Source organism: Centroberyx gerrardi, chromosome 20 (genome assembly GCF_048128805.1).
Source record: "Centroberyx gerrardi isolate f3 chromosome 20, fCenGer3.hap1.cur.20231027, whole genome shotgun sequence".
NCBI lineage: Eukaryota > Metazoa > Chordata > Actinopteri > Beryciformes > Berycidae > Centroberyx > Centroberyx gerrardi.
In genome coordinates this window covers 22,871,253-22,890,804 of record NC_136016.1, presented here as the reverse complement: position 1 = coordinate 22,890,804, position 19,552 = coordinate 22,871,253, and the positions used below count along the sequence as shown (strand labels likewise).

The following is a 19,552-nucleotide window of genomic DNA, read 5'->3' as shown; positions in this document are numbered from 1 at the left end:
CCAACTGTTCTTGGCTTTTATTTTATATTTTTTCCTGACCTCTACCTTTGTCTGATTTTGAAGTTTCTTTTTAGAATTTTTAAAAAATGAAGTGGCATCTTACAGGCATGATATATTCTAATTCAAAATGTAATGACAATCATCACTTTTACCATCAGTTGTTGACAAGGTCTCCATGAACGTCACAAAATCCTGACTTTCCCGTCATATTTTCCCTCTTGTTTCTATCGATGTTTCTACCACAGCGCCTGAAGGCAGCATGACAGCTAGAACACCAGCCATGTGCCAACATTAAGCTGCTGCATGTTGATGAGAGCAGAAGTGAAGCCTGCTGCTCTGTCAGCTCTACTGACCAAACACATTCATCAGTTTGGTCTCATCTGCTGTTTTCACTTTTCTGTTTTTGTTTTGTTGGGTTCCTTGTTTATTGAGTTATCTTCAATAGGAATTATGCAGACAACTAAAATATGAGCACAGAAGTGATAGCATCACCTCCCAAGTGTATCTGATAATAAAACCCATAAAAAAAGCTTTTATTGTATGATGTTCTATTTTATTTAATTGCTTGTTTGGTTAATCATTTGAACTCTATAACTGCTTTTTTAAATGTTGTAAAGCACTTGTTACCTGTATTGACCTGTAAGTGCTATACAAATAAAATTATTATTATTATGAAGGCAATGAGACCCATAAATAAAACAGAAAAACAATCAAATATCGAGGTGTGACAGGTCAAAGATCGTTTACTACAAGTTTACAAATCACCTGCAGGCAGCAGATTCACACAGTAATCACACTAACATCATATTTTCATACAATTCATCAAATATGAAGCGACTAAATGTATTGTGAGATTAGCTTTCTCCTAATGTGGAGAAATCAAAGACACTTTATCCTTCACTCACTGACTGTTGTGTTGTAATCGTTCTGCTGTAAAGGCACAGAGTGAGAATCAGTACAAAACAAACCAGAAGGTTCACTGACAGAGAGGAAGGTGACATGAAGATCTCTATCCCAAAACTTATGGTCCTGTTTAAAGATTTGTAGCAATTAGGGCAGGAAGCAACGTGGCTTATGGGAAATGTAGTCTTAATGTGGAGAAACACTAGCACTAACAGTACTACTGCTGTGAGATAGAGGAGAACAATCGTCTCGGCATCAGAATTCATTTGACTTGATATATTGATGTTTAAAAATGTGACGTGCAGCTCCTTTAGGTCCTCAGTTGACAAAATGAGAACACGTTGACTTATATTTTAGAGATATTGAATGATAAACTTCGTGATGATTCCCCCCCCCCCCCCAATATATATATATAGCATTTTTGCAATAAAGCTCTTGAAATGCAAGTGAGGAATCGGAGCCTTTACTTCTGAAGTTACAGTAGAGTGAATGGTGGATGGGGAATTTTTTTTAATACTGAATAAAAAAGTAAAAAAAACATTCGGTAGATGCGTTAATCCATTTTTAGGAAATTTTCGCATGGGAATAAAACCTCTAAATCTGATGGTGTCCTGTTCTGGATGACAAGGAGAAAGGTGTGTGTGTGTGTGTGTGTGTGTGTGTTAGAAGTAGCTCTGCAGCGGCTCTCCCAGAATGTTCTCCATCTCCTGAATGACCTTCTGCACCTGGTGCTCCACCTCCTCACACTCATCTGGAAGACAAACACACAAAACACACGGATGAGCCGGCCTGCCTGCAGCTCACATGTTCCACCTGTTAAACACACATCAGCTGTGTGTGTGACACGCAACAGCAAACTGCTGCAGTGATGAAGGAAGGCTTCAGTACAGCTGCACGGAGGAAGACTTCCACAGCATGAAGAGACATTAAACATGTGAAGAGTTTCGTTCCAAAAAAATTCAATATCGTTTATGGGCTTTCAGTGGAATCATATGGTGATGATCTGGTGATTTTGTGATGTCTGAACTGATGATGACAAGCACATTTTATTTAAAACCTCTGACAAAATGAGTTATGGTAGGAATATTATTTGACAATTTCAGTTTTGTTTGACAGCACACCGAACATTACCATTCGGTTCAACAGGATGAACATTAATTTGATTAATCACCCTAATTCATCATTCATTTTGTCGATCACTTGCATGGTGAATCTTCCAGTAGCTCCTACTGAAGAGTAAACGCTCCTAAGTGATGCTCTACGGTGTGTGTGTGTGTCACTTTCTGGTAACCAAGGCAACATGAAACTGACAACAACAACTTTGACCAAATCCAGTATGAATATCTAATGATCCAATATGAATATCTAATGATGAACACTTGAAGGTGATAAAACAAGGTTTGTATGATGACAAATGTATATTTTTAGATGGCCAGGAAAAAAAAAAACACAAAAGCTGTTTTAAACGGCTCTTCTGATTGGTCTGACTGATCGCCGCAGGCTGAGAGGCTGCAGCAGCAGACTGGCTGAACTTGTACCCCAAAATTACATTCAAGAAAAACATACAAATATCATATTACTCGCGGATAAGTTCGCAGATTCTATTCCACTCATTCAAATACTGATTTTCACATATGCAAATCCTTTCTGTGAATTCAAATTGTGAATATTTTCTGAGTGTAAAATCCAACAGGAGTTCTCAGGTGTTTTGCTACAGTAAAACCTTCATATGAGAGGCCTAAAATTTGCTTTTATTCATACTTTCACATTTTTTTATGTCATATGTAACATTTTGGAGACGACAGGTGAGCATTAGATGCCTGGCTGACTTAAGCTAACTACTTTAAAGGGTTAATTAGTGTTTGTATGGGTTTGACTGGTCTTGTCTGGCACAATCAAACCAGTTGGATTGCCTTAAAAGTGTAAAAATTAAACCATCATGGACTCCAGGAAGACAAAAGCAAACGCACAGTGTTTTGGAAAGGACTTTGAACTAATAACCGTCCCACGGCTGCAGGTTTCCTCCAAGGTCCTGATGAAACCTGTACAGTTCCAGGACTTTCCATTTACCTAAACACATTCTTACTTCCTGGTTTGTTCATGTTGTTTATCTAAAGGGGTGAACAGTCTGGTTTCTGCTGCAGCCTCTAAATAATAGATAAACCTCCATGATGTTGCGGGAGCAGCAGGATGCGACTCACCCTCCATCAGCTCGGCCAGGAAGGGGATGGTCTCCGGCAGCAGCACCATGTAGTTCTCCCTCAGCTTCCCCGCCAGCTCCATCAGCATCAGCAGGGAGGAGAAACGCACCTGCGGGAGAACAGGTTCACATGGAAATTACATTCTGCATAAAGCATGTAAGGTTAGACATGTTTACCCTCATATTTAAAGTGTATCGAGGAGCGGTTTGAATATGATAATCGTAAGGTTTGAGGGTTTTCTGTTCCGTATTTGTTTAAGCCGCCTCAGAGCGATTAAACTCAACTGACAAGAGAACGACAGACACATTTATTACAATTGCATTCCTTCATTTGCACCTGTCAAACTTTTCAAAGCGCTCCGCTCTGCTTTTTCAACTGCAGCCGCCTTCTGTGTGCCTTGGTACAATTTGTCTTTAGCAAATAAACCAATAAAGTTTACCTGCAAACACTGGATGGCAACTTTTTACGATTAAATCTGAACGCCACAAAACGCTCTCTTGTCATTTTCAACTCTGTTGCTCTTCATGATGAATTATAAACTCCATTCATTGTACAAGTGAGTAAAAACATTTTAACCTACCACACAGTCCCTGCTTCTATATAAGAAATAGCGCTGAAAACTGGTAGGAGGACATATTTCTATGAAAAATATGAATTAATAATTTTTGCCAGTAAATGACATTGTGTCAGTTATTTTCGTTGTTGTATTATCTGTAACTTTATGTGTTTAAATTGCTGCTGTCTCGGCCAGGTCTCTCCTGCAGAAGAGATTTTAAATTTCAATGAGACTTTACCTGGTTAAATAAAAAAGAAATTAAATCTTAGCAGGTAGAGTTTTTCAGTTCAATTGCTAATAACAATGTGATTTGTTATTCCTTTTTTCATTTGAAACCTTTTCTACAAACCAAACTTGACCAATCAAACAAAATGAGAAGTATAGGTGTGTGTGTCTTTTCTGTCCACACACACACACACTTTTGCTCTCTGGCGCCCTCTACAACTTTGGCCGGCAGAAATTCACATCAAAATGTCTCAAGATTCTGACACTTGTGCATCACAGACAATGTAACAGAGTATCAAAGTCCAGAATTCTGAACATTTCTACTGTAGCATTTTTGTATTCTGACCCCCTTTGATCGTTTGAACCTCCTGAACATGACGTGAAACAATAGAACAAGGAGTGACTGCACTTTATGCAATAATACAATAATGCTACAGTAACATTTTTCATAATTCTGGATTTTGATACTTGTTACATTGTCTATGACGCCCAAGTGTCAGATTCTTTTTGTTTGTAGTTCACCTGTTTCTCTCAATTTTAAATCGCCTAGAAAAGAAATACTGCACACTGATGCAAAATGAAAACATAAAATTTAAATAGCATGTATTATAGTTGGGGAATTTTTTTTGGCAACAGTTTTTCAAGTACTTATTTGAAACTGCTTACTTTTTTAATATTAGGATTTTGGACAATATATTTCTTAATTGCATCGTAGTTTGAAGTCTATTTTATACTGTATATGTTAATGCATTAAACCAGAGAGAGTAAAGGAGAGAGAAAGCAGCGGTGAGGAGAGGTGGAGAGGTGGAGAGGTAGAGAGGTGGAAAGGTGGAGAGGTAGAGAAGTGGGGAGGTGGAGAGGTGGAGAGGTGGGGAGGTGAAGAGGTGGAGAGGTAGAGAGGTGGAGAGGTAGAGAGGTGGGGAGGTGGAGAGGTGGAGAGGTGGGGAGGTAGAGAGGTAGAGAGGTGGAGAGGTGGGGAGGTGGAGAGGTGGGGAGGTGGAGAGGTAGAGAAGTGGGGAGGTGGAGAGGTGGAGAGGTGAAGAGGTAGAGAGGTGGAGAGGTGGAAAGGTAGAGAGGTAGAGAGATGGAGAGATGGAGAGGTAGAGAGGTAGAGAGATGGAGAGGTAGAGAGGTAGAGAGCTACACAGACAGCAGAAGCCAACTCTCCTCCAGTTTCTACTGTATCAACTAAACCTACTGTATTGCAGTTTGAACATGTACAGTCACATAAAAGCACATAAAGATTTTTGTTGTTCAGCTGTGATTAAATTATTTGGATTGATTCAACAAACATTAAACTACCTTAAGCAGTCTAAATACATCAATCAATCAATCAATCATCAATCAATCAATCAATCATCAATCAATCAATCATCTCTGGCCAAACTCTGATGCCTTTTGCAGGATTATGATTTTCCTCCCCCATCTTCCAACTTCTCCCCACATGACCTCCAGTAAGTTCAAAGAATGGAAGTTTATTTTGTTTTTTGGTCTCTCAATTTAAACTAGGGCTGAACAATTAATCGATAACAATTAATCAAAATTTTATCAAAATCGCAATATGGCCTACTGCAATTTTCAAATCGTAGGAGGCGCAATATTTGTTAAAGACGAAATGTGTGTCAAAATACCATTTTAAATTAAATATTGTCGTGCTGCAGAGATGTCCTGGCCTACACATCATATTCTACAGACTTAAGAAAACATCTTTGTGTGGTACAGATCCCCGCAAAAATCACACCATAATCATTTTAATACGTTTTTCAATGAAAATGAGAATAATGATGTAAAAATTATCATTCCCTCTAATATCGCAAATCATATCGCAATTGCAATATCAGTCAAAATAATCGCAATTAGATATTTTTTCAAAATCGTTCAGCCCTAATTTCAACATATTTCCATAACGTACTGTAATGTACTGCAGTATAATATTTTCATGGAGGGGAGATAGGCCTGGTTCACCTTCCCTTGGCTATTAACTGCTGTATAAAACCTGGTCCTCAGTACATGCTAAACCTACCCGGTCCTCACTCTGGATGGAAAACAAGTATGTGTGTGTGTGTGTGTGTGTGTGCGGACCTGGGCTGAGGAGTGTCTGGTCTTGAGCAGGATCTGGTAGTTGAGGCTCTTCCACAGCGTGTCGTCTCCCAGGGCAACGGACAGCTGGGCCACGCAGGGAACCAGGTGCTGCGTCACGCGCCGCTGGGCCGCCGCCTCGCCGCCCAGAGGGTTCTCCAGCTGCACCCGGGGAACCAGGAGAGGACAGGTTTAGTTCAAGTTTAAAATACGACGGTGTGTTAGAGCCGGTGTAGGGGAATTTTATTTACCGCAGCCGGAGGGCGGGGGGTAATATTCTGAGAAAAAACTCAGAATTTCTGAGATTAAAGTCAGAAATTTATGGAAAAAAAACAAAGAATTTCAGCGATTAAAGTCAGAAATGTATGACAAAAAACTAAGAATTTCAAAGATTAAAGTCAGAAATTTATGGAAAAAAACAAAAAAAATTCAGAGATTAAAGTCAGAAATTTATGGAAAAAAAAAAGAATTTCAGAGATTAAAGTCAGAAATTTATGGAAAAAAAACAGAATTTCAGAGATTAAAGTCAGAAATGTATGGAAAAAAAACAAAGAATTTCAGCGATTAAAGTCAGAAATTTATGGAAAAAAAACAAAGAATTTCAGCGATTAAAGTCAGAAATTTATGGAAAAAAACAAAGAATTTCAGAGATTAAAGTCAGAAATTTATGAGAAAAAAAAACAAAAAAAAAATTTTTTTGGCAAGGAACCACGTTGCTTTACTTTGCAAAGTAGGATCAACCAACATTTGATCAACAATATTGTCAGGCTGACTGACAAATTCCCTCGACATTCCCACCATGGCCCTGATGTAAATTTCCATGACTTTTCCATGACTTTCCATAACTAAGTCATAAGTAATAAGTCGCTTCCATGACCTGAAAATGTTCTTCCTTCCTAGTTTGTTAATGCTGTTTTTCTAAAGGGGAGAACCGTCTGGTTTCCGCTGTAACTGGGCTGAAAAACCACCTTATTACACAATAAATTCTCCCCAGAGAATTCCTCAAATCTCCCGACTCTCCCCGTCTGGACTCTCCCCGTCTGGATTCTCCCAGCTCGTCCGGGATTCAAACCCCTCTAACCTCCAGATGTTTTGGAAAGTAACGACGGCCGTGACTTCATCAGCCGCGTCCCGGCTGTGCGAGCGCCTCACCTGGTCGACCAGCGGGCCCAGCAGGGCGTCGGCCCGCTCCCGGCTCAGGAAGCGCTGCGTGTCGTACAGGAAGATCTTGTGCAGACAGTCCAGGACGGACTGCAGCAGCAGGCAGCTCTTCTCCACACCGAGCTCAGACCCAAAGAGACACTCGTCTGGAGAGAGAGAGAGAGAGGAGAGAGAGGAGAGAGGAGAGAGGAGAGAGAGAGAGAGGGGAGAGAGAGAGAGAGAGGAGAGAGGGGAGAGAGGAGAGAGGGAGAGAGGGGAGAGGGAGAGAGAGGAGAGAGGAGAGAGGGAGAGAGGAGAGGGGAGAGGGGAGAGAGAGAGGAGAGAGAGGAGAGAGGAGAGAGGAGAGAGGAGAGGGGAGAGAGAGAGAGAGAGAGGAGAGGGGAGAGAGAGAGAGAGAGAGAGAGAGGAGAGGGGAGAGGAGAGAGGGAGAGAGGGGAGAGGGAGAGAGAGGAGAGAGGAGAGAGGGAGAGAGGAGAGGGGAGAGGGGAGAGAGAGAGGAGAGAGAGGAGAGAGGAGAGAGGAGAGAGGAGAGGGGAGAGAGAGAGAGAGAGAGGAGAGGGGAGAGAGAGAGAGAGAGAGAGAGAGGAGAGGGGAGAGGAGAGGGGAGAGAGAGAGAGAGAGGAGAGAGGGGAGAGAGGAGAGGGGAGAGAGGAGAGAGGGGAGAGAGAGAGGAGAGAGGAGAGAGGGGAGAGGAGAGAGGAGAGGGGAGAGGGGAGAGAGAGAGGAGAGAGGAGAGAGGGGAGAGAGAGAGGAGAGAGGAGAGAGGGGAGAGGAGAGAGGAGAGGGGAGAGGAGAGAGGAGAGGGGAGAGGGGAGAGGGGAGAGAGAGAGGAGAGAGGAGAGAGGGGAGAGGAGAGAGGAGAGGGGAGAGGAGAGAGGAGAGGGGAGAGGGGAGAGAGGAGAGGAGAGGAGAGGAGAGAGGGAGGATATGAGAACAAATCATATGAAAACAGTGTCACCCATTTCAGCTACAACAGTCTTAAGTGTTGTCGTCATTTCGGGGCTTTTTGATTCTACATGGATCCATTTTTTTCCCGCCTGGTGAAAATAAATGGGAATCCAAAAAGAGAGCAGCGCTGCTTTGGCTTGTGGACGTAACCGTGGAGAGGTGCTGGTTGGAAAACTGGGTTCCCACGCAGGATTATCCAAAAAGAAAAAGATCCAAGGCACACTGCCTTATGTACAAAAATTAAAAAGCCTTTATTACAGCGGCTACTGCATGGCAAGAATTAAAAACTGCATCAATTTTTAATGCGTTTGTGCATTTCTTCTTCTTCTTCTTGGATACTCCTGAAAATAAATGGGATTTTTGGATCCCATTTTCCAATTTTGTTCTGTTCTTAAAATGAGTGAAATAATATAAGTAGAAATGGCATTTGACCCAGCTATAGCGTGGCTAAATCTGTAACAGCAATACATTCATATTGGCTATCAGGATCATTTGTACTTATTTTCCAATGATCCTGTAAGGCTGGGTGCTGATGATCAGTGCTGGTTTTTGGCACCGACCGAGTCATGTCGACCACCAAAAAATGTTAAAACATTCGGTGCCAAAGTTCAGTACTTTTTTTTTTTTTTTGTGTCATATTCACCTTCATTTAATAGTTCATTTACATGGTATACGCCTGGTACAGACCACTGAGCCACCAGGACGCCCCAGAGTTCAGTACTTTTAATGGTTAATCTCATTCATCCAATCAGCAGGCCTGCTCTTTTCTAAAGTGGCTGCTGATTGGTGCCCGGAGTGTTCGAACCTGTCTTGGAGGCGTTGGTCAGTCTCAGCAGGTCGGAGAACGGTTTCACCAGGTTTCCTGCGAACAGGACGAACAGGCCTTTGAGCCGCTCGGCCAGCCGCTCGGACAGCCGGTAAAACGTCAGCAGGCGATCCTTCCCCTCCGTCTCCGTCTTGCTCCAGTCAAACAGCTGCAGGACAGAGGGGAAATATATATATACTGAATATATATATGTATAATACACAGTCCAAACCACACAACAACACAGTCTGATTCATACAGCAACTTTAAATAGAACACTTCCATAGCTTTGCAGAAAATGAGATTTATCTGTAAATGTAACTGAACTGATAAAGCAGTAGAATAATATAAATTAGGATAAAGGAGATAAATCCATTGAATTCACAAATCCCTTTTAAGGAAACAGATTAATTACAACATGCTTGATACAAAAGACTTAATTATAATATTGATTATAATCTAATAAGTAGGTTACAATTCAGAAAAAGGCAGAGCACAAAAAACAGAGCTGGAGTGGAGCTGTATGACGGCTAAAATGATCATCTTGATTATATTACTAGATATTTTGATCACATCTATTGGTCACAATTATTAGTCTTAATGTTCTGAAATGTTTCAGTGTTGTCAAAATGTATCATTATTCAATGTGGAAAGTAAAATTGCGATAAACAATTATACAAAATTAACTATACAGGTCTAGGGGAGAGATTGTGTGCATTTTTTTAAGCTGTGTGCTTTCCACACCATGTGAAAGATAATTTATCACATATTAAGGTGATGGATAATGAAGTTTTGGGTTTGCAGAGGTTCCTCACCTTGAAGAAGAGCGGTCTGAACGTGACCTCAGACAGTTTCATCACCATGCTCAGCAGACAGTCGATCACATGACCCTCGATCTGCTGCGTCTTCTCCAGATCTCCCTGTCAGGAAGAGGAAAGACGGTGTCAGTAAACAGACAGACAGACAGACAGACAGACAGACAGACAGACAGACAGACAGACAGGCAGACAGACAGACAGACAGACAGACAGACAGACAGACAGACAGACAGGCAGACAGACAGAGAGACAGACAGACAGACAGACAGAGAGAGAGACAGACAGACAGACAGACAGACAGAGAGACAGACAGGTACCTGGCAGTGCTGGGCTCTAAAGTCCAGGGCGGTGAGGAAGAAGGAGGTGAGCTCTGATTGGTGGGAGTTGAGCTGGTCTTTCTCCATGTGAGCGATGTGTTCCTTCAGGACGCTCAGCAGGGGGCCGAGATGACTCTGACCAAAACAACCAGTTTACAGTCAGTGACACGCTGCCATCAGTCACACTGATCAAACACTGAACACACACACACACACACACACACACTGCACCAGCCATGACTTGTCCTGGTGACTTGGGACTTGACTCTGACTTGTACTTTGATGACTTGAAAAGGTTTCTAAAGTCTTGACTTGAGATCTTGTGTTTGTGTAAATGACTTAGATTGAAAGTGATGAGATTTGTTCCAGCGGACGACTGAATTTAAATTCTGTTTTCTGAATTTGTATGGAATGATTGAATTTATTGAAGTTGAAACTGATTATAGAAATCAAACTCATGATGCTCTTACCAAGTTTTTATCCTATTAAAACCATATTGCATTGAAAAGTCCTAGATATTTAGTTTTCTTTAAGATATTAAATTGATACTGGACTCTTGATTTGTTCTGACTTTGCTTGGTAATCTACATTTAGACCAGCAAAAGCGTCTCTGTCATCAGCGGACAGCGGTACCTACCTGCTTGTCGGTGACCATGCTGCTGTAGCACCTGGACAGGGTGGGCAGCAGCACCCTGGGGGGCAGCTTGGTGGCCAGGGTGCTCCTCAGGGAGGCGAGGCGCACCGACAGCTGGGGCGGGCAGGAGGAGGAAGACTCTGCCAGCCGGGTCAGCCGACACACCTGGAGGAGCAGATACAGGCGTCAGTCTGCTGAAATACCCACAATGCCCTGCTGCACCCTCACCATGCCTCTGTACAGTCGAGTCAATTGTCAACACAACATACAAGATGTTAATAAGAACACAGTGAAACAACATATTATTTTGTTTTTAGCTTGATGACCATGCATTTTTTGAGTTTATCCAATGGGTTTTGAAAGGGTTTCTTCAGTTTAAGGGTAAGCTTGGGCGATATCCAAAATGTAATGTATGTAATGTAATGTAATGTAATGTATTTAAGGGCCACAGAAATTTCTCAAACCGTAGAACACTATATAATCCTTCAACTTACATTAGAACATGAAAATCACCAAAAGTTTTGACATAACAGCAGCAATACTCTACATTATAAACAGATGTTCAGGGTGACTACAGCCTTCTGCAAGTTACATTTGAGACTTTTTAAGAACTTTTTAAGGCCGGCATATAAAACATTTCCTCGTCCTCGTCCTGACCTGTAAGGTGGTGTCCTGCAGGTAGGGGCTGATGAAGTGCGGCAGCGTCTCGGCGATGCGCTGCAGCGCGGTGACGGCGCTCAGCAGGTAGATCTCATTGGTCAGCAGCTCCTTCCTGTCCGTCAGGGTGAGCAGCACCGCCGGCATCAGTCTGCAGGAAGGAAACAGGTCAACAGGCTGCAGAAGCCAGACTGGGACAGTTGCATAAACTTAATGCAAGTTTAATGTAAGCCTTAGACTGGTCCCCGATTCTCAAGTTAGACTAGTCTCATTAACACTGCCTGTTGCATAAATATTAAGACTGACTTTTTTTGAGGTAGGAAAGTTAGCTCTTCCCCCTGGCTAAGCTTGAGTTAAGAACTTTGTTGCTATGGCAACGAGTCGGCCTAACTGTCAGAGTGGGAAGTTGAAATACTGAAGCTGTCAGCAAATCATTGTTTTTTGGAAAGAACCTGAAGAAGAGAGAGAGTCTTTAGAGACAGAAACAAGCCATTAGAGATCTACAACAATCAAGAAGTAGTGGAACGACTGCGATTTCCAACAGAAACCATCCGTATGACTAGGTCTATCTTCATGCAACTGTCTTGACTCGAACTCGACTTCGATTTGACTCTGACTCGATTAATCTGGTCTTGACTGCAGCCCTGGATCGAGGGAATTTGAAGTAGCAAAAAAATCAGCAAAGGAATTTCCACTGGCAATGGATTCAGTCCTTCACAGTTCCCCCATGTGTTCCCCCATCTGTCCAATCGCTAAAACCTTGTTGCCATCTGGGTAAAAGACCAAAAAGCAGCTGGTCAGCGGTTACCGTGGTAACTGTGGGATGGCGAGGGCTCGGAGCGTGCTGGCCACCTCGGCGATGCAGAGCAGAGCGCTGCCCGTCACGTTCCTCTCCTCCTGCGGCGACGTGACGATCTCCACCGCCCGCTCCAGCACCGGCATGAACGCCTCCTGGTGGGCGGAGCCGAAGCTGCGGCACAGCAGCTTGAGGCTGTAGAGCGCCGTCTGCCGGTTGATGGCCTGCTCCTCCTCCTCGCCCGCGACCCTGCCCTGACCTTTACCCACAATGCTCAGGAGGTCGCCGGTCAGCTGTAGAAGCACGGTGACCTGAGGAGAGAGAAGAGGAAATATAACCAAAACAACCAAGATAACTCAAAGTTTAGAGCCAAGTTTAGGTCAAATAAGTTTCTAAATGAAGAAGGAACTGAGTCTACAGTATGGTTCCACATGGCGTGTGTGTGTGTGTGTGTGTGTATATGTGTGTTGTGTGTGTGTGTGTGTGTGTGTGTTGTGTGTACCTGTTGCTCCTCCCACTGCGTCCTGTGCTGCAGCTTGTTGTTCAGCAGCTCCATGGCCTTCCTCCTGACTGACGGCAGCTGATTTCCCATCAGCCCTCTCATCACTGTGATGAAGGTATCCGTCGGCAACAAGGCGTTCACCTTGGAGACAGAAGACAAAGGTCAAAACGGGGGAGTTTGGATTTTGTGGATCTGCCCAATATGTAAATATTGTATCTTTAAGCTATGAAATCATGACATAGTCTGTTATTGGACTGCTATTAGTATTACAATGAGCAGTAGTATTGGTTGTGTTATTATGAGTAGTAGTATTGGTGGTGGAAGTGGCAGAACTATTAGTATTACTATTAGTAGTACTAGTGTTAATATTCATACTAATGATAGTAGAAGTAGTACAAATGTAGTTGTAGTAGTAAATGTAGTAGTAGCAGTCCTAGCAGCAGCAGCAGCAGTAGTAGTACTAGTAGTAGGAGCAGCAGTAATAGTAGTAGCAGTAATATTAATAGTAGTAATAATAGTAGCAGTAGTAATACTACCAGCAATAGTAGTAAAATTAGTAGTAGTAGTAGTAGTGATGATAGTAGCAGTAGTAATACTACCAGTAATAGTAGTAAAATTAGTAGTAGTAGTAGTAGTGATGATAGTAGCAGTAGTAGCAGCAGCAGTAATAGTAGTAGCAGCAGTAGTAGTAGTAGTAATATTAATAGTAGTATTAGTACCAGTAATAGTAGTAGTAGTAGTAGTTGTTAGTGTAGTTAGTAAGCACGAACACTTAGTAGTTGTAATTAGTATTAGGTACTAGTAGTACTGTAGTTGTAGTAGTATTCTAGTCATCAGCAGTAGTGTGTGTGTGTGTGTGTGTGTGTGTGTGTGTGTGTGTCACCTTGTCCAGAACATCGTATCCTTTGCTCAGCAGCGCTCTCCAGAACTTGGCTGTGGGTTTGTCAGCGTTCTCCTCCACACAGCGAGCCACGCTGTGGATGAACCGCAGGATCTCCTCCAGCAGGCTGAACACAACACAGTACACACATTACACACATTACACACAGTACACACATTACACACATTACACACAGTACACCAGTTACATCACACTTATGTGAAAACTTAAATCCCTTTTCCTATTTGCTTGTCTGAAGAAACGCTCACCTTTGCTGTAGCTGCTGGAGAGATTCATCCACAACGTCAGCGCTGTCTGCAACCTGTAACAGCAGCAGAGCACAGCCTCACATTAACACATCTTTATTATGATCAGTTTGGCTGAGTTACTACTAAAGGAGACATTAAGTGTTAATTAAATAATGACAAAATTACTGCACAGGACAATTGGGATGCTGAAGGACGAGCATTTTTTAATAAAGTGCTTCTCAACCTGAGAGTCGGGACATGCCAGGAGGTTCCGAGATGATTTATGGAATCTCAAAAATATATCTTATATACACATTAATTAGTTTTAATCTTTGTGATAAATGGATTTTTTCTTGTGAAATAATCCACATTTGCAGCCTTTTAGCTTCCTTCTAACAATTAATTAAGAAATATAAATTCTCACTTGGTGTTTCTGCAACTTTAATTTAAAAGACTGCAGGTCGATGGTAAGCTCTGAAGTCATTTTACTGTTTTTTTTTTCTGTTTATTTTCGATTAATGATACTCAATTAGTACTTGCTAGCTAGTTATGCTAACTCATCAAAACAATGTAATGTTAAGACAGACAAAAAGCTGTGAAAAATACACAATTTGCCAGTTAGTTGCCAGACACATCAGTCAAGGCGCTCACAGTGTGAACTTTGACCCGGCGTACCTTTCCTATGAAGCTGGAGGAGGCCAGCAGCTGAGCCATGAAGGAGACGGAGAGGAACTTGAAGTGTCTCAGCTCCTTGCTGCTGTGAGCCTCCAGGCTGAAGATCAGCTCCTCCACCTTCTCCTCCTCCTCCTCCTCCTTCCTCCTGGCTCCTCGCCGGCCAGCGGGGCGCTTCACTAGAGCTGCAGCATCATGGAGAGGAGAGGAACATCCACAGGAAAATACTTAAAAACAGCAAGGCGTCTTTGAGATGAGAGCAGTTTAGAGAACTTCATGTTGAAGTTATGGTGCTTCTGGCTAAATAACGCTCAGCGGCTGTTTTGTGACTTTGCTCGATGGTTTTTCTTGTTTGCTGTGGCTTCGTAGTAGTATTCAATTTTAAAATATTAAACTTTGTATTGGTATCAAAGTCAATTGTTTACTTGTTTTTTTATTTTTCCTTTCTCTTCTTTTTTTTTGTATGTTTTGCGATCTTTTTGGGCAGGGATGGGAGGATGCGACTTGTATGCTTTTTCTGTTATGATTGGAAAAACTGAAAACCTGAAATAAACAAAATAGACACAAAACTGTGTTCCAGGGTTCCCACACCTTCTTAAACATCAAATTCAAGCACTTTCCAGGCCCAATTCCCTCAAATTCAAGGACCCAACACGGCATAGTTTGAGACACGGATCAAGGTTAATTACAGTTACAACACTGAGAACTTTTATAATGAGAACTAGCAGCTTTACAGAAGCTCACAGACAACAATTAAAAAGAGAGAGAGGCTTGAATGTGTGAACACTTCTCAACAACTTCTCTAAATTCAAGCTTTCAATGACCCATGTCTATTTATGTCTATTTTAAAAAACTTTCAAGGCCTTGATTTTTTTTTCTCAAATTCACAAACTTTCAAGGATTTCAAGGACTCGTGGGGACCTTGGTGTTCATACAGTGTTAGTTACTGTTTCCACTACAGGATCAGGAATTTTACAGCTCAGCGGTGTCGTCTTTAACAGAACTAGCCTTTATAAACCAATAATCCTTTTGACTATAAATGTGTTAGTGCAGCATAGGGTGGGAAATTAACCCCAACTACCTACCAGCCAAATACCCCTTAATTTTGGCAATAACTCAGTTTGTCTACTCTCCCAGCCACTTTGTCAAGTATTCAGCCATCATCAGTAGGACCTTTTGCATTCTTTAAATCAGATTTGGCTGGTAAAATAGTTTAAGTGGTTTGTATATTTTGGAATCCATCAGCCACTGTGGCCGGTGGATAATAATGTTATGTTTTCTGTCCTGGTGCTGGGTTAAAAACACGCTTAAGTGTAAACATGAAGCGACCCAACATGAAGGCTGCAGCTGTCCTCACCCTCGTCTCGGTCCTGCGGCAGCTGCAGCAGATACTGCAGGATCCTGATGAGCGAGGTGAGCTGCTCCGACACTTCGAACTGACAGCAGAGAGAGATCCAGAAGTCCACGTCTCTCTCTAGAGCTGCATCCTGTGACCACACACACACACACACACACACACACACACACACACACACACACATATATACACACACACACACGTATTAGAACCGATGAAAACTTTAGTTTACTTCACAGTGGTTAAACGAAGCCCCTTTGCTTTGTAAAGAAGGGGTTCTGTATAGCAGCACAGAACAACATTTAGGGGGACTGTTGAAAAATATTTTCCTCACAAATATATAATAAAAATATAAATAAAAATATTGGTTTGCCGATATATCGAGTAGAAATTGGCCTTTTATTATTAAAAATAAGTTATTGGCCATTCATTGCTGTCCACGTCTAATATGATGGGAATGACGCAGTTTGTTTGACTCCATATTCAATAAATAATTGATCAATACTACTCTAGTTGTCTATGAGAAGCCCTTAACCTAAATTGATTACTTGTGTATTGCATCAGTATGTTGATACTGTTTCAGAGGTTTTTCCATTCTGCCAAGATTCAAAATCTGGGGAAAACACTCAATACTTCTACATTTTTTAGTATTTTTGGCATGAAAATGGGAAACTAAAAGACTACAAAGACTTTAAAGACAGCTATCAGCAGCTTCAAAGCAAAAATATCAATATCAGTCTTCAAAAACCCGTATCAGTCAGATCCTAAAGGGGAAGCGGGGTCTTGCCTTCTCGCTGGCGGAGCTGGCGGTCTGCGTGGCGTGCTGCTTGAACAGGAGCAGCATTAGGACCCAGAGGAAGCGGGCGGGGCCCAGCGTGCTCAGCAGCTGGGCGAGGATGGGCAGGCGGCGGTGCTCCGGCACGTGAGGCAGCGCGTCGGCGAACACGTGCACGATCCTCGTCACCACGGCGTCCACGTGACCCGAAGACCCGCCCGCACCCAGGTCATGAGCCTGAGAGAGACAGATGGAGAGATGGAGGAGGGGGGGGGTAGAGGGAGAGAGAGAGAGAGAGAGAGAGACAAAGAGAGAGAGAGAAAAGAGGAAAAGATGGGGATGACAGAGGGATAGAGGGGAGAGAGAGAGGCAAAGAGAGAGAGATGAAGAAATAAAACAGTCAGTTGAGAGAGAGACAAAGAGAGAGAGAGAGAAAAGAGGAAAAGATGGGATGACAGAGGGATAGAGGGGAGAGAGAGAGGCAAAGAGAGAGAGAGAAAAGAGGAAAAGATGAGGATGACAGAGGGATAGAGGGGAGAGAGGCAAAGAGAGAGAGATGAAGAAATAAAACAGTCAGTTGAGAGAGAGACAAAGAGAGAGAGAGAGAAAAGAGGGAAAGATGGGGATGACAGAGGGATAGAGAGAGGCAAAGAGAGAGAGATGAAGAGATAAAACAGTCAGTTGAGAGAGACAAAGAGAGAGAGAAAAGAGGAAAAGATGGGGATGACAGAGGGATAGAGGGGAGAGAGGCAAAGAGAGAGAGATGAAAAAATAAAACAGTCAGTTGAGAGAGAGACAAAGAGAGAGAGAAAAGAGGAAAAGATGGGGATGACAGAGGGATAGAGGGGAGAGAGGCAAAGAGAGAGAGATGAAAAAATAAAACAGTCAGTTGAGAGAGAGACAGAGAGAGAGAGAGAAAAGAGGGAAAGATGGGGATGACAGAGGGATAGAGAGAGGCAAAGAGAGAGAGATGAAGAAATAAAACAGTCAGTTGAGAGACACAAAGAAAGAGAGAGAAAAGAGGAAAAGATGGGGATAACAGAGGGATAGAGGGGAGAGAGAGAGGCAAAGAGAGAGAGATGAAGAGATAAAACAGTCAGTTGAGCAGCGGAGAGCAGAATGAAAACTACTAAAAAGCAACAATGAGGAAAATAAATGGCAGCATTACATTAAAAAAGCAGAAAGGCATGTCTTGTGTGAACAACAGAAACTCCTTACTTTACCGCAATTTTACGGGTTTCATGTGTTCATGGGCTCATGGTGTTCCTCTCACCTGGATCAGGGCAGGTATGACGGTCTGGACGGTCTTGTTGATGACCTGGAAGCTGTAGGCGTCGTCCAGCCGCATGATGCTGGCTCCCATGAAGGTGAAGATGGGCATGATGTTGTGCAGGACTTTCTCCTGGAGGAGAGGAGGAGGCACCGGTCAGTTCAGAGTCAGGTTAGTTATCTTGATTTTTGTCATTTGTGTCTTTTGTTTTGAGGTGAGATGTTGTTTTATAGCTTTTTCATCCCTGTGCAAATGAACTAAATGTAACAAAAAGCAGTATTACTTCATACAGGGTTTCTGCAGGTTTCAACAAGTTAAATTTAAGACTTTTTAAGACCTTTTTAAGACCATTATGAATGCAATTTAAGACCTATTTCACGTCCATACTGGCAAAAAAAGTACGAAGGATATGAGCATTTTTAACAATAAATAAATAAATATATAACAATAAATATTGGGGCAGCAGGATGGACTAGTGGTTAAAGACACCATCCTTAAACCAGATGATTTGTGCCCCATGTCATTGCCCCATTGTTTACATTTACATTTTAAGGCCTAAAATTCAGATTATTGGATTTTAAGACTTTTAAGACTTTTTAAGGACCCGTGGAAACCCTGTTCATACTAAACCACTCACGGGGAAGATGCCAGCCACGGCTCCCAGCAGCAGCAGGGCATGATGGTGAGTCTGGGGCATCTCCGAAACCCTGACACACTGAACCACCAACTCCACGTTGAACTTATCTTCATCCAGGACGTCTGGGAAGAAAAAAAAACGATGAAGTTACAATCTCTCCTTTTGTTGTTCGCTCCTCCAACATGGCAGCACGACGTCACTCAACCTCCGCTCCTCCCTCCACCCACCTGCAGCGACTGGTCCTCCATCAGGAGACAGCTTCTGGCAGACGTTGAGCAGACAGCTGAGCAGAAGCTGCTTGGTGTACTCCATGTTCCCCTGCTCCGCCGCACCGGGCTCCAGGCTCCTGAGGCGGAGACGCCACAGCAGTTAGGTCACACAACAGACATCTGCTTTGGTTTCTCCCGAGTGGAAGATAGGCAGGCTGCGCTACATCGTCAAGGTGTTAGGTGCTGAGGCTGAGTTTTACCTGTTGAGCAGGGAGAACAGAGCCGGCACCAACATCTGGGCTCTCTTCAGCTTCTTCTTGTGCTGCAGCAGCTCCAGGATCAGAGTGACCCTCTGCCACGGCACGGCGCCCTCCTCTGGCCCCGCCTCCCCGCTCTCCTGAGCTTTCCTAATGAAGGGACAGATTGGTAATACATAAAAATTCAATAGATAAAAGCTCTGTTTTTGGTTCCTAATGTACAGCTTGAATCCAACTGTCGAGGGCCAAGAGTGTTTCTCGTTCAGTCACAAGCCGACTTCTCTAACCTCTGTAAGTAAAGGAATCCAACGCCTTCAGAGAGAACCAGCAGATGTTGTAACAGACTGTAAACTGAGTCTCACCTCTGCAGCATCTTGCTCCTGCGGGTCTGCTGCACCGTCACCGTGACTTTCGGCTTTTCTGGAGGGGCGAGCTCGTTGGCCACCAGCTGCCCATCTACTGCAATCTGTAAAAATACAAGAAAATGTTTGAATTTTGTACATTTTTTGGCATTAATTGCTAAATAGGTGTATATTATGGCGTGGAAAATTAGCTAAAAGTGATTTTTCATTTCACTGGTTTCAAGTGTTAAATGTGTTGAATGTTTCAAAGGTTGAATGTTGTTTTCTGCTACTGCGTCTCACA

At 42.8% G+C, this 19,552-nt stretch overlaps 1 protein-coding gene across 1 annotated transcript in view; it reads right to left on the bottom strand.

The window, feature by feature from the left end:
- Positions 1–716: 716 nt before the first annotated feature.
- The window catches only part of heatr1 (HEAT repeat containing 1), a 36,860-nt gene continuing 18,024 nt past the window's right edge, over positions 717–19,552 (bottom strand). The window contains exons 25-45 of the mRNA XM_078290795.1: positions 19,270–19,373; positions 18,911–19,057; positions 18,669–18,787; positions 18,442–18,563; positions 17,808–17,936; positions 16,547–16,771; positions 15,760–15,889; positions 14,406–14,587; positions 13,752–13,804; positions 13,486–13,609; positions 12,603–12,743; positions 12,113–12,411; positions 11,305–11,455; positions 10,651–10,812; positions 10,014–10,148; positions 9,694–9,798; positions 8,879–9,047; positions 7,117–7,271; positions 5,968–6,126; positions 3,105–3,213; positions 717–1,654 (exon numbers count right to left, since the gene is read on the bottom strand). Of these exons, the coding sequence (XP_078146921.1) occupies positions 1,566–1,654; positions 3,105–3,213; positions 5,968–6,126; positions 7,117–7,271; positions 8,879–9,047; positions 9,694–9,798; positions 10,014–10,148; positions 10,651–10,812; positions 11,305–11,455; positions 12,113–12,411; positions 12,603–12,743; positions 13,486–13,609; positions 13,752–13,804; positions 14,406–14,587; positions 15,760–15,889; positions 16,547–16,771; positions 17,808–17,936; positions 18,442–18,563; positions 18,669–18,787; positions 18,911–19,057; positions 19,270–19,373 (3,009 nt within the window). The 3' untranslated portion in view covers positions 717–1,565. The remainder of the gene's footprint in view (positions 1,655–3,104; positions 3,214–5,967; positions 6,127–7,116; positions 7,272–8,878; positions 9,048–9,693; positions 9,799–10,013; positions 10,149–10,650; positions 10,813–11,304; positions 11,456–12,112; positions 12,412–12,602; positions 12,744–13,485; positions 13,610–13,751; positions 13,805–14,405; positions 14,588–15,759; positions 15,890–16,546; positions 16,772–17,807; positions 17,937–18,441; positions 18,564–18,668; positions 18,788–18,910; positions 19,058–19,269; positions 19,374–19,552) is intronic.